Source organism: Phacochoerus africanus, chromosome 1 (genome assembly GCF_016906955.1).
Source record: "Phacochoerus africanus isolate WHEZ1 chromosome 1, ROS_Pafr_v1, whole genome shotgun sequence".
In the NCBI taxonomy this organism is placed as follows: domain Eukaryota; kingdom Metazoa; phylum Chordata; class Mammalia; order Artiodactyla; family Suidae; genus Phacochoerus; species Phacochoerus africanus.
This window is the reverse complement of record NC_062544.1, coordinates 83,268,863-83,283,280: the sequence shown is the minus strand read 5'-3', so window position 1 is coordinate 83,283,280 and position 14,418 is coordinate 83,268,863. Positions and strand designations below refer to the sequence as shown.

At 36.4% G+C, this 14,418-nt stretch overlaps 1 protein-coding gene across 2 annotated transcripts in view; it reads left to right on the top strand.

Annotated features, from left to right (window-relative positions):
- The window catches only part of HACL1 (2-hydroxyacyl-CoA lyase 1), a 53,407-nt gene that overhangs the window by 2,104 nt on the left and 36,885 nt on the right, over nt 1-14,418 (top strand). For both annotated transcript variants that reach the window (XM_047768622.1, XM_047768632.1), the window contains exons 3-8: nt 1,551-1,591; nt 3,144-3,224; nt 4,526-4,598; nt 6,236-6,313; nt 7,702-7,796; nt 10,367-10,479. In XM_047768622.1, coding sequence (XP_047624578.1) covers nt 1,551-1,591; nt 3,144-3,224; nt 4,526-4,598; nt 6,236-6,313; nt 7,702-7,796; nt 10,367-10,479 — 481 coding nt within the window. The remainder of the gene's footprint in view (nt 1-1,550; nt 1,592-3,143; nt 3,225-4,525; nt 4,599-6,235; nt 6,314-7,701; nt 7,797-10,366; nt 10,480-14,418) is intronic.

Here is a 14,418-nt window from a genome sequence, read left to right as displayed (position 1 = left end):
ACAGGATATGAAAAACTTTATTTTACTTATTTATTTATTTATTTATTTAATTGTCTTTTTAGGGCTGCAGCTGTGGCATTTGGAGGTTCCCAGACTAGTGATCTAATCAGAGCTGCAGCGGCTGGCCTATGCCACAGCCACAGCAATGCCAGATTGGAGCGGTGTCTGCAACGTACACCACAGCTCATGGCACCACAGCTCCTTAACCCACTGAGCAAGGCCAGGGATGGAATCCGCATCCTGTGGATGCTAGTCAGATTCGTTTCAACTGAGCCACTATGGAATCTCCAGAAAACATTTTTAATTGAGTGACAATGAAAAGATGAGATCTGAAATATGTTAAGTTATAGCTAAAGCAGTTCTTAGAAGAAATAGTTTCGAATTGAATCTATCAGTAAAGAAGGTCAAAAACCAATGCTCTAAGCTTACATTTTAAGATGCTAGAAAAAGAAAACCACTGTACAGTGAAAATAGGCACAACATTATAAATCAACTATGCTTTAATTAAAAAAAAAAAGAAAACCAGAGTAAACCCAAACTGGATGGAGTAATGTAATAAATACAATAGTAGAAGTCAATGGAACAGAAAACAATGGAACAATAGAGAAAAATCTACAAAGCCAAAAATTGGTTCTTTGGAAAGATTAATATATTTGGTAAGTCCCTAGCAATGTCAATAATTGATAGAAAAAACACAAATTATGAATGTTAGGAATAAAAAAGACATTTCTATTGGTCCTGCAGATGTTTAAGCAATTGTAAGATGTTGTTATAAATAAACCAGGTGATATGGACAAACTCCTTGAAAACCTAAAAATTAGGATTAGGATTAGATATTTAAACCATTATTTGAAATTTTCAAGTAGAACATTATTAAAATGAAAAGTGTTCTGGAAGTTCCTGTTGTGGTGCAGCAGAAATGAATCTGACTGAGGATTTGGGTTTGATCCCTGGCCTCGCTCAGTGGGTTAAGGATCTGGTGTTGCTGTGAGCTGTGGCGTAGGTCATAGACACAGCTCGGATCCCGCATTGCTGTGGTGCAGGCCAGCAGCAGTAGCTCCAATTTGACCCCTAGCCTGGGAACTTCCACATGCCTCGGGTACAACCCTAAAAATAAAAATAAATAAATAAATACATAAATACATAAAATGAAAAGTATTCTAAATCCACCTTAATGATTAAGTTCTAGTTTCTTTTTCTTTCTTTCCTTTTTTTTTTTTTTTGTCTTTTTAGGGCTGCACCTGTGCCATATGAAAGTTCCCAGGGTAGGGGTCAAATCGCAGATGCAGCTGCTAGCCTACACCACAGCTCACAGCAATGCCGAATCCGCAACCCACTGAACAAGGCCAGGGATCAAACCTTCATCCCCATGGATACTAGTTGTGTTCGTTACTGCTGAGCCACAATAGGGACTCCCAAGTTCTAGTTTCTTAAGAGTAAATTATTATATACGTACTTAATACATATATAATACTCAAAACTTATTACTAATACTTTTTAATGTTATAAGGATCCCAAAATGCTTAAATCTCAGTGTTTTTTCTTTGCAGGCTTGCTATGCTGCCTCTGCAGTTGGATATCTGACAGGCAGGTAAACTAAAGTCTGTGTTTTTTTTGTTTCTTTTTTAAAAATTGAGTTATAATGAAATACACTATTATATTAGTTTTAGGTGTACAATGTCGCCATTTGATATATTTATAAATTATGAAATAGTCACCACAATAAGACCAGTTACCTTCTGTTATCATACAAAGTTGTTATATTATTGACTATGTTCCTTATGCTGTGCATTTTGTCCCTATGATATTTATTTTAGAGCTGACAGTTTATACCTTGTAATCCTCTTCACCTTTTTCATCCATTCTCCACCTACCTCACCTCTGGCAACCATAAGTTTGTTCTCTGTATCTATGAGTCTGTTTCTGTTTGTTCATTTGTTTTTTGGTTTAGATTCCACGTGTTAGTGAGATCATATGGTATTTGTTTTTCTCTGATTCATTTCCCTAAGCATAATGTCCTCCAGGTCTACCCATGTTGCCACAAATAGCAAGATTTTGTTCTTTTTTATGACTGATATTTCATTGTATATGTATACTACATCTGCTTTATCTGTTCATTTATGGATGGAAACTGAGGTTGCTTCCATATCTTGGCTGTTGCAAATAGTGCTACATGAACATAGGGATGCATATATCTTTTTGAATTTAGTGTTTTGTTTTCTTCAGATAAATACCTAGAGTGGAATTGTTGGATTGTGTAGTATAGTTTTTTGAGAAACCTCCAGACTGTTTTTTTATAGTGCCTGCCTCAATTTAATGGCTATCTTAAATAAATATTCTTAAATTACTTTATAAATTGAAAATGGCAAGCTGAATTTTATGGAGATACCTTTTTATTCACTGCTTTAAGCTTAGAAATTCATTTAGGGTAAAGCATTAAAGTTCAATTTAAAAAGTTGGGGGAGCAAACCCAACCAGTTTTCTAAGATTTGGCTAATGAATTTCTCTGACAGTTGGGCATTTTCCTGCTACTCTAGTCTTTGAAACTCATATCAAGATTTATAATAAACCCTCTGCTTTTACTAAAAAACGGGGGGGGGGGCATAGCACTCATTTCAGAATTACTTTCCGTCAGAGACTAATTAACATTATATATTTATTTGTTAAGAATTTTTTTAAGATGTTGTCATACCTGTGGCATATGGAGGCCCCCAGACCCGGTTTGAAACAGAGCCACTCAGAGCTATCGCTGAGGAGTTTATGATGTGAGCCATAGGAGAAGTCCAAGAAATTTTTTAAGAACACTCTTTTTCATGCAGAAATGTACTCAGCAGTGAAAAATTTGCTTCTGTATGCAGTCAACTTGATTTAGCTCTAATATAATAGGAGCAAAATATAAAGAGGTTAGTGAGATACAGTGTAAGGATGATAGGTACCTTATTTTTTACAGCAAGATTGATACAATCTTTTTTTTCTAATTGGAAAAATATTCTAGTAATTGTTCTATCAATTGTAGTAAAGACCTATATGTCCTTCCTTCGAAGTCCAAGAAGGTTATGTTTCACCGTAAAGTGATATATTAATAAGTGATAAGTATTTCATCTGACCTGCTTTTAATAAAATTAATTCTGTTTTGCTTTTAGGCCAGGAGTTTGCCTTGTCGTTTCTGGTCCAGGTCTCATCCATGCCTTGGGTGGTATGGCAAATGCAAACATGAACTGTTGGTAATTATATTGTTATTATTGAAAACATTTTCATAAAAAATCTCAATGCGTGCTTTTACATAGTGAAGCAACCACTGATCTGTGGTGGGAAGACTGGGAGTCAAGTCCTTGAGGAAGTGGCTTAGTGAAAAATTAAGAAGAGTGTGGGAGTTCTCGTTGTGGCTCAGTGAAAATGAATCTGACTAGCATCCATGAGGATGCAGGTTTGATCCCTGGCCTTGCTCAGTGGGTTAAGGATGCAGCATTGCCATGAGCTGTGGTGTGGGTCGCAGACGCAGCTAGTATCCTGAGTTACTATGGTGTAGGCCAGCAGCTATGGCTCCAACTGGACCCCTAGCCAATGGGGACTCCATGTGCTGCAGGTGCAGCCTTAAAAAGACAAAAGACAAAAAAATATAATAAAAGAAAACTTAAGAGTGTTAGGAAGAAAATAAACAACCATCAGTAATTCTTCTACCTAGAAATATCACTATTAATAGTTTGGAATAATTTTATATATATTCCACATCTATATGTGAATATGTGTGTAAATTTCTGTAAGTGAAGATCCCACCTCAGTATGCAGGAATTTATTTAATTTCTCATCTTGTGTTGTATAACTAGCAGGACGATTGAAATCTGACATTTATCGAATAGGCAAGTAGTTGATCTTTCCCTTAACCCCGTCTCTGATTCTTTACCAGTCTTTACTCTCATGTTAAAGGGGGCTATGTTTTAATAATTCATAAAATATTTAATCTTCCTACGGGAAAGACATTGTTCTCTTTCTTGTTATGTTTCTTTCAGTTCCTTTTTTTCTTTCTTCCCTCATAGACTTTTGTCTTCTTATCTACTTTAGTGTCTGATACTTTTTGAGTAACTTTAGCTTTATTCTGTCTTTTTTTCCTTCCCAAAGGATAAGAATTTTACTGCTGAAGAATTTCTCTCATTCTGCCATTTTCAAATAGGCTCACTTAGGAAAGTGTTTTCCTTCTCTTAGTCCCAAGAGTAATAGGGAGGGCATAACAATTTAGTTTATATCAATTCCCACACCCAGAGGTTTAGCATAAGCATCCTAAAGTAGCAGGGGTGAGATGGGCATGGAGGAAAAATATTTACTATAAATTTCAGGTTTTTCAGAAATTGAGGAAGATTTCTCTCACACCAAATTGTTTCCTAAATATTTTTAAATTGACCGTTTTTAAGGGAAAATACAATTCTCTTTCTCTTTTTCTAAACATTCATTGTTTATTATTCATTGGGCACTCTGCTGAGTATTTTAAATGTTGAGGTAATTCTTTTCTAAAAAACAAATATTTCAGGCCCTTGATTGTGATTGGTGGTTCCTCTGAAAGAAGTCAGGAAACAATGGGAGCCTTCCAGGAGTTTCCTCAGGTACCCAATGCTAAGATCCTTCCTCTAGCATTTAGTAGCATAATTATACTCCATTAAGATTTATGGAGAAGAGATTAAAACTCTTGTCCACAAAGTAAACAATTAAAGTAGAAGCCTTTTTACTTTAGAAAAATGAAGGAAAGTTAAAAACTTGAAAGAATTTGTCAACAAAGTGCTACGGTTTTAAGTATAGTTGTAGAAAACAAGTAGGTGAGAGTGAATGATTAACACTTATGTGAATGTATTTGAGCATTTATAGCAGAACATCATGAATAATGTTAAAACCATTAGGCAAATTCTGTTGGTAAATCAGGAATCATTGTGAGAAACTTCAGGATATAAAAATAGGATTTTGTGGAGTTAACCATCGTAGCTCAGTGGTTAACAAATCCGACTAGGAACCATGAGGTTGCGGGTTCAATCCCTGGCCTTGCTCTGTGGGTTAAGGATCCAGTGTTGCCGTGAGCTGTGGTGTAGATCATAGACAAGGCTCGGATCCCATGTTGCTGTGGCTCTGGTGTAGGCCGGTGGCTATGGCTCCGATTCGACCCCTAGCCTGGGAACCTCCGTATGCCGTGGCAGCGGCCCAAGAAATGGTAAAAAAAAAAAAGAATTTTGTTTGTGATTTAAACTAATAGAGGATAATAGACCTTGGTATAGGTTAATGAAGAGTTACATTTTTATACTCTTAAAAGGGAATTGAAGTTTTACTTAATGGTGGAGGATATAGTTGTTATTTAGAAGATGCTGATATATATGAAAAATAAGTAGAGCAGATAAGTTACTTAAAAGCAAATTTGAAGTTACTACAGAAATTTAATAGAAGAAAAAAGAAAGCAGAGGATAATGTCCATTACAAATATTTTTTTCCTGAAAAGGAAAATAATGTTTATTAGATGAAATTAAAAATTTGAGGAGAAATTCACTGATTTGATTTAAAATCCGAATGTATTTCTTGTGGAATTACTTTATAAATGACATGACCATGAACAGACTAAGTTGGGGGGTAATCTTAATTCTTTCATGCCTGTGGGACTAAGAATGCCAGCTGTTCCATAGATTTCATACCAAAAAGTGTCAAGAGAAACAGCTTCTATATATTGCTTCAAAGTATATTAAACAGTGAAAAATTAATACTACTGAATTTACACCAAACAGCATAGCAGCAAAATATATAACAGGAAAATCATCAGAAATGTAAAAATAGATAATTATTATAGTGAGATATAACAGATGAAGTTGTATATTCCTGGCTGTATAATTTCTGGTTCCAAGGACATACTTATTTAAATTTTTAGGGGATGTTGTCATCTTCTCTTCCCATTTATAGTCTCACCACAGTTTATGAGACTGTCTGATTTCCTGTATTATAGTAGATGCTGGTTATTATCTAACTCTTATTTTTGCCAATCTAAGAAACGAAAATGGTGTCTTGTTTTGATTTTCTTCTTGAATCATACCAAGGCAGAGATTTGGTTGTACTTTGCATAGGCTTTTAAGAAACAATCCAGGTAATTCATTTTTCTCCATCTTGCCTCTAAAGATAATAGAAAGTAATGACTTAATATTTTGCCTTCTTTCAGAGGAGTAATATGATATGAGAACTGAATTTTAAGTGATTTTGTTTTTATTTATAGGTTGAAGCTTGTAGATTATATAGCAAGTTCTCTGCCCGGCCAGATAGCATAGAAGCTATTCCCTCTGTTATTGAAAAGGTACAGTATTTAATTACAAGCCCTCTAAGACAATTAGTTTTGTTCAGTTGCTTATATGTTTATTATTTTTTAATTATTATTATTACTCAATGAATTTATTACATTTATAGTTGTACAATGAATACTTGCATTATTTTTATTTCCAATAGAATGAGTAACAATTTGGGGCATTCCCAATGTAGCCCAGTGGGTTAAGAATCTGACTGTAGCAGTTCCCATTGTGGCTCAGCTAGTTAAGAACCCAGCATAGTGTCCATGAAGATATGGGTTCAAATCCTGGCCTCATTCAGTGGGTTAAGGATCTGGTGTTGCTGCAAGCTGCGGAATAAGTTGCAGATGTGGCTCAGATCCTGCATTACTATGTCTGTGGCTGTGGCTGTGGCTGGCAGCTGCAGCTCTGATTTGACCCCTAGCCGAGGAACTTCCATATGCCACAGGTATAGCCATAAAAAGGAAAAAAAAGAGAGAGACTCTGCAGGGGCTCAGGTTGCTGCAGAGGTGTAGGTTTGCTCCCTGGCCTGTCACAGTGGGTTAAAGTATCTGACATTGCCATAGCTATGGTGTAAGTCAGCTCAGATTTGATCTCTGGCCCAGGAACTTCCATATACCACAGGTGTGGCCATAACATTTAAAAAAAAAAAAAAAGGAGTAACAATTTGGAATATATTCGGGTAGTTAATGATATTGTTAAATAGCTATTTAACAATAGCTATTTGAACATTTTAATGTTCACTGTCATTAGCTTAATTCTAGAAACAGAGATAAAGTAAATTTGGCGGGGGGCATTTTCTCCTATACTTAAAAATTTTTTTTGAAATATGGAAAAGTAGAAAGAAGGATATAAGAAACACTGAGTGCCCTTTCTCATGCTCGTGCAAGATTATTTTTGAAAATTAGTGCTAATGCTTCTAAGCCTACCTCTTAGTTGACTAAATAGCATATTTTAAATTAATTTTATATTTAAAGTTATATTTGAGCTGTTTCAAAAACCATTTGACGCATGTTATAATATCACAGTTTCTGAAACCTTTGCTAAATCATTAGGATTAGGAAGCAGGTCAAAGTACATGTTATAAAGTAAAGACTTGATAGGTAGAACCCAGTAGATAATTTCTAGGACTAAAGTGTAACATGAATTTTAAAGCCCTAAGAGAGTATTTTCTTTCTTATCTCTCCCCCTTTGAACAAAAATATCTTAAAATGTATAGAATCAATAGAGGGCATTTCAACTTTAATTAAAATTGTTTCTTTCTAAGAATGTTGCATCAGCTAAGGATGTCAAAAAAATTGAAATAATGTTCATTTCAAAATTTTAAATTATCCTTATGTGGAATGTGATAATAGGATTGAGTTTTTAAAATATTTTCTTCCATTTGTAATGAACTTAGGCAGTGAGAAGCAGTATTTATGGTCGTCCAGGTGCTTGCTATGTTGACATACCTGCAGACTTTGTGAACCTCCAGGTGAATGTGAATTCTATAAAGTGAGTAATAGTTAACTAGAGTTCTTTCTTTTTTTGGTCTTTTTTTTTTTTTTGTTCTTTTCTAGGGCTGCACCCACGGCACACGGAGGTTCCCAGACTAGGGTTCCAGTCGGAGCCGTAGCCACCGGCCTACACCAGAGCCACAGCAACAGAAGATCCAAGCCCCGCCTGCAACCTACACCATGGCCCACGGCAACGCCGGATCCTCAACCCACTGAGCGAGTCAGGGATCGAACCCGCAACCTCATGGTTCCTAGTCGGATTCATTAACCACTGCGCCACGATGGGAACTCCTGCTATGGTTATTTAGAGTCTTTACAGTATAAACCAAGAGATGAGGTAACTTTTGAAAAAGTATTAGAACTCAGCATAAAATTTTTTAATCTTATCTTTCTCTGTGATTTAAAAATATTCCAACACCAGGTGTTACTATGATTTTCCAGGTTCCCTTATTTCATAAGTAAACACTGAATGAACAGTAAGTACAACAAACTGGTATCTAAGTCACCCTGGCCAGGATTAACTTGGGTTAATGCATCACCCTGAGGACCATTTAGCACATTCCTGCTGCTGTGGACTAAGTGGTTCTCTAGTGGCCACTGAGAGACAGTGAGCATTTCTGTATACTCAGGATACTAAGGAGTGGTTTCTATTTGGGAGAGTGAGACAGAAAGGACATCTATTCTATGTAATACCTGAACATGATGGTCATTATTGTTGGGGTGGGGGTTGGTGGAAATGTGCCTCAAGGAAGTTAACTCTGTAAGCCTTCCTTAAAATTTTGGTAAATATCTGAATGTCTTGGGAATTCCTGTTGTGGCTTGGGTTAAGAACCCAACATAGTATACCTGAGGATACAGATTTGATCCCAGGCCAAGGTCCGTGGGTTAAGGATCTGGTGTTGCCACAAGCTGCGGCATAGGTCACAGATGTGGCTTGGATTCTGCATTGCTGTGGCTGTAGTGTAGGCTGGCAACTGCAGCTCTGATTCCACTCGTAGCCTGGGAACTTCCACATGCTGCATGTGTGGCCCTAAAAAGAAAAAAAATACTTGAATGTCCTTTTTTTGATATTATGTGCCCAAGTTTTATATAGTGTGGTATTTATAAATTAGGATAAATTAAACACTGAGGACTTGATGTCTATAAATACTTAACTATAACCGTTCTAATATTTCTTTTACAAGTGCATATTGTGGTACTAAAGTAGTAAGTGGAAATATGGTGAGGTAGTTAAAAGTATGGACTTCAGAGACAGAACAACCTACTTCAATCCAGTCTTTGCCACATGCCTTTTGGAGACCCTGGGCAAATTACCTACTTTCTCAGTTTTCCTTTTCCCACAGTGGTGAAATGGAGATAATGGTAATACCTAATAGAGAAATGCAAATCAAAACTACCATGAGATACCACCTCACACCAGTCAGAATGGCCATCTTTAATAAATCCACAAATAACAAGTGCTGGAGGGGCTGTGGAGAAAAGGGAACCCTCCTGCACTGTTGGTGGGAATGTAAACTGGTACAGCCACTATGGAGAACAGTTTGGAGATACCTTAGAAATCTATACATAGAACTTCCATATGACCCCGCAATCCCACTCTTGGGCATCTATCCGGACAAAACTCTACTTAAAAGAGACACATGCACCCGCATCTTCATTGCAGCACTATTCACAATAGCCAAGACGTGGAAACAACCCCAATGTCCGTTGACAGATGATTGGATTAGGAAGATGTATACACAATGGAATATTCCTCAGCCATAAAAAAAGAACAAAATAATGCCATTTGCAGTAACATGGATGGAACTAGAGACTCTCATACTGAGTGAAATAAGTCAGAAAGAGAAAGACAATACCATATGTTATCACTTATATCTGGAATCTAATATAAGGCACAAGTGAACCTTTCCACAGAAAAGAAAATCGTGGACTTGCAGAACAGACTTGTGGTTGCCAGGGGGGAGGGGGAGGGAGTGGGGTGGTTGGAGAGCTTGGGGTTAATAAATGCAAACTATTGCCTTTGGAATGGATTAGCAATGAGATCCTACTGTATAGCACTAGGAACTATGTCTAGTCACTTATGATGGAGCATGATAATGTGCGAAAATAGAATGTGTACGTGTATGTGTAACTGGGTCACCATGCTGTACAGTAGAAAAAAATTGTATTGGGGAAATGACTCTTAAAGAAATAGTTAAAAATTAACAAAAAGAAAATTAAATGAGAGAATAAATGGCACTTAGTGGGTATTAAATATTAACTTTTAGTATATTTTTTATTATTACTGAAACTGCCACTACTACAGTGCAAGGCTGTTGACTTCAGATTCCAGTCAGTGAATTGCTCATTTGGCACTTAGATGCTCTTAGTGAATAACTATTAATTTATCAGATGTGATAAGGATATTGTGGTTATATAGGAGAAAATCTTTATCTTTTAGAGCTGAATGGGGAGGTTTTAAGTCTTGCTGCCTGTAATCTTTAAAATGGTTTGGGAAGAAATGTATATGCATGTTTGTGTATATGTGTATATTGACTTCTTTTAATTAACAGAGATCTTTATTTCCAGGTATATGGAGTGCTGCTTGCCTCCTCCTATATGTATGGCAGAAACCTCCGCAGTATATGTGGCAGCATCTCTTCTTATGAATGCCAAACAACCCCTTCTTATCATTGGGAAAGGTAGCAGTGAATGGAACTCTAAAAAGCTTGCTCTAGGCTTTCAAAAGAATGCTAATTCTGTCTAGAAATTGTCTTCATTATTTATGAACATCTGCACTAATGTTTGAGATTGAAATAAGAATTCTCTTTATCCATTTAGCATAATTTATTAATTTCAAAATCATAGAATTATTCTAGAGTGTCTGGAATATCACCTAGTGCTTTTCTTTGACTTTTGTTTTTTAAAAGATTTTAATTTTTTCCATTATAGTTGATTTACAGTGTTCTGTCAATTTCTACTGTACAACAAAGTGACCCAGTCGTATATATATTCTTTTTCTCAGATTATCCTCCATCATGTTCCATCACAAGTGAATAGATATAGTTCCCTGTGCTATACAGCAGGATCTCATTGCTTATCCACTCCAAATGCAATGGTTTGCATCTATTAACCCCAAATTCCCGGTCCATCCCACTCCCTCCCCCTCTCCTTTGGAGAACAAGTCTGTTCTCCAAGTCCATGGGTTTCTTTTCTGTGGAAAGATTCATTTATGTCATATATAAGATTCCAGATATAAGTGATATCATATGGTATTTGTCTTTCTCTCTCTGACTTCCTTTACTTAGTATGAGAGTCTCTAGTTCCATCCATGTTACTGCAAATGACATTATTTTGTTCTTTTTAAAGGTCTGAAGAGTATTCCATTGTGTATATGTACCATATCTCTTTAATCCATTCACCTGTCAATGGACATTTAGATTGTTTCCATATCTTGGCTGTTGTGAATAGTGCCGCAATGAACATATAGGTACATGTCTCTTTTTCAGTGAAAGTTTTGTCTGGATATATGACCAAGAGTGGGATTCCTGGGTCATATGGTAGTTCTATATTTAGTTTTCTGAGGTACCTCCATTACTGTTTTCCATAGTGGTTGTACCAATTTACATTCCCACCAACAGTGTAGGAGGGTTCCCTTTTCTCCACACCCTTTCCAGCGTTTGTTATTTGTTAACTTATTAATGGTGGCCATTCTGACTAGTGTGAGGTGGTACCTCATTGTAGTTTTGATTTGTATTTCTCTAATAATCAGTGATGTTCAGCATTTTTTCATGTGCTTCTTGGCCATCTTTATATCTTTGGAGAAATGTCTATTCAGGTCTTTTGCCCATTTTCAATTGGGTTGTTGGTTTTTTGCTGTTGAGTTCCATGAGTTGTTTGTATATTTGAGCAATTAAGCCCTTGTCAGTTCCTTCATTTGAAACTATTTTCTCCCATTCCGTAGGTTATCTTTTTTTTTTTTATGGTTTACTTTGCTGTGCATAAGCTTGTCAGTTTGATTAGGTCCCATTGGTTTATTTTTGGTTTTATTTCTCTTGCCTTGGAAGACTGACCTGAGAAAGCATTTGTATGGTTGATGTCAGAGAATGTTTTGCCTATGTTCTCTTCTTGGAGTTTGATGGTGTCCTGTCTTACATTTAATTATTTAAGCCATTTTGAGTTTATTTTTGTGCATGGTGTAGGGTGTGTTCCAGTTTCATTGATTTGCATGCAGCTGTCCAGTTTTCCCAGCACTGCTTGCTGAAAAGACTGTCTTTTTCCCATTTTGTATTCTTGCCTCCTTTGTCGAAGATTAATTGACCACAGGTGTCTGGTTTTCCACCGGTCGGTCTGTCTGTCTTGGAATCAGTACCACACTGTCTTGGTTATCGTACCTTTGTAATATTGTCTGCAGTCTGAAAGAGTTATGCCTCCTGCTTGGTTTTTGTTCCTCAGGATTGCTTGGGCAATTCTGGGTCTTTTGTGGTTCCATATAATTTTTTTCATTGTTTGTTGTAGTTCTGTGAAAAATGTAATGGGTAGTTTGATAGGGATTGCATTGAATCAGTAGATTGCTTTAGGTAGTATGACCATTTTTACTATATTAATTCTTCCAACCCAGAAGGATGGAATATCTTTCCATTTCTTCGAATCTTCTTTAATTTCCTTGATTAATGTTATAGTTCTCAGCATATAATCTTTCACTCCTTGGTCAGGTTTATTCCTAGGTATTTGATTTTTTGGGGTGCAATTTTTTTTTGTCTTTTTGCCATTTTTTGGGCCGCTCCCACAGCACATGGAGGTTCCCAGGCTAGGGGTTGAATTGGAGCTGTAGCCACTGGCCTACACCACAACCACAGCAACGCAGGATCCAAGCCGCATCTGTAATCTACACCACAGCTCATGGCAACGCCGGATCCTTAACCCACTGAGCAAGGCCAGGGATTGAACCCACAACCATATGGTTCTTAGTCGGATTCGTTAACCACTGAGCCATGACGGGAACTCCCTCCTTGGGGTGCAATTTTAAAAGGTATTTTTATACTTCTTTTCTAATACTTCATTATTAGTATAAAGAAATGCAACCAATTTCTGAATGTTAATCTTGTATACTGCTACTTTGCTGAATACATTCATCAGGTTGAGTAGTTTTTGGGTATAGCCTAGGGTTTTCTATATATAGCATCAAGTCATCTGCATAGAGTGACAATTTTACCTCTTCACCTCCAATTTGTATACCTTTTATTTCTTTTGTTTGTCTGATTGCTGTGTCTAGGACTTCCAATACTATGTTGAATAACAGTGGTGAGAGTGTACATCTTTGTCTTTTTCCAGATTTTAGTGGGAAGGTTTTCAGCTTTTCTCCATTGAGTATTATATTTTCTGTGGGTTTGTCATAAATGGCTTTGATTATGTTAAGGTATGTTCCCTCTAAACCCACTTTGGTAAGAGTTTTTATCATGAATGAATGTTGGACCTTCTCAAATGCTTTTTCTGCATCTATCGAGATGATTGTGTCGTTTTTGACTTTTTTTTGTTAATGTGGTGTATGATGTTGATTGATTTGCATATGTTGAACCATCCTTGTGAACCTGGGATGAATCCCACCTGGTCATGGTGTATGATCTTTTTTATATGTTGTTGGTTTGGATGGCTAAAATTTTGTTGAGAATTTTTGCGTCTATATTCATCAGAGAAATTGGCCTATAATTTTCTTTTTTGATTTTGGTATTAGGGTGATGGTGGCTTCATAAAATGTCTTTGGGAATGTTCCTTCTTCAACCTTTTGGAAAAGTTTAAGAAGAATGGGTATGAGTTCTTCTCTGTATGTTTGGTAAAATTCACCTCTGAAGTCATCTGGTCCTGGACTTTTGTTTGTAGGGAGTGTTTTTATTACGTACTCAATTTTATTTCTAGTGATTGTTCTATTCAATTGATGTCTTTCTTCTTGATTCAGTTTTGGTGGGCTGTATTATCTATAGAAAGTTGTCCATTTCTTCTAGGTTGTCAAATTTGTTGGCATGTAATTGCTTTTGGTATTCTCTCTCTCTCTCTCTCTCTTTTTGTATTTCTGCAGTATCCGTTGAGATTTCTCCTTTTCATTTCTTATTTTATTTGAGTTCTTTCTCTCTTCTTCTTGGTGAGTCTGGCCAGAGATTTGTCAATTTTGTTTACCCTTTCAAAGAACCAGCTCTTGGTTTTATTGATTTTTTTCTATTGTTTCTTGAATCTCTTGTTGATTTCCTCTCTGATCTTTATGTTTCCTTCCTTCTTCTGACTTTGGGTTTTGTTTCTTCTTCTTTTGAATTCTTATAGGTGGTAGGTTAAGTTGTTGATTAGAGATTTTTCTTCTTTTCTGAGGAAGGCCTGTATTGCTATGAACTTCTATCTAAGCCCTTCTTTTGCAGCATCCCATAAATTTTGAATGGTTGTGTTTTCATGATCATTTGTTTCAGGGTATCCTTTAATTTCCCTTTTGACTTCCTCATTGACCCACTGGTTTTTTAGTAACGTGTTGTTTAGTCTCCACGTAGTAAGTTTTTTCTCATTTCTTTTCCTGTGGTTGATTTCTAGTTTCATGCAATTGTGGTCAGAGAAGATACTTGAAACAATTTCTATACTCTAAAATTTGTTGAGGTTAG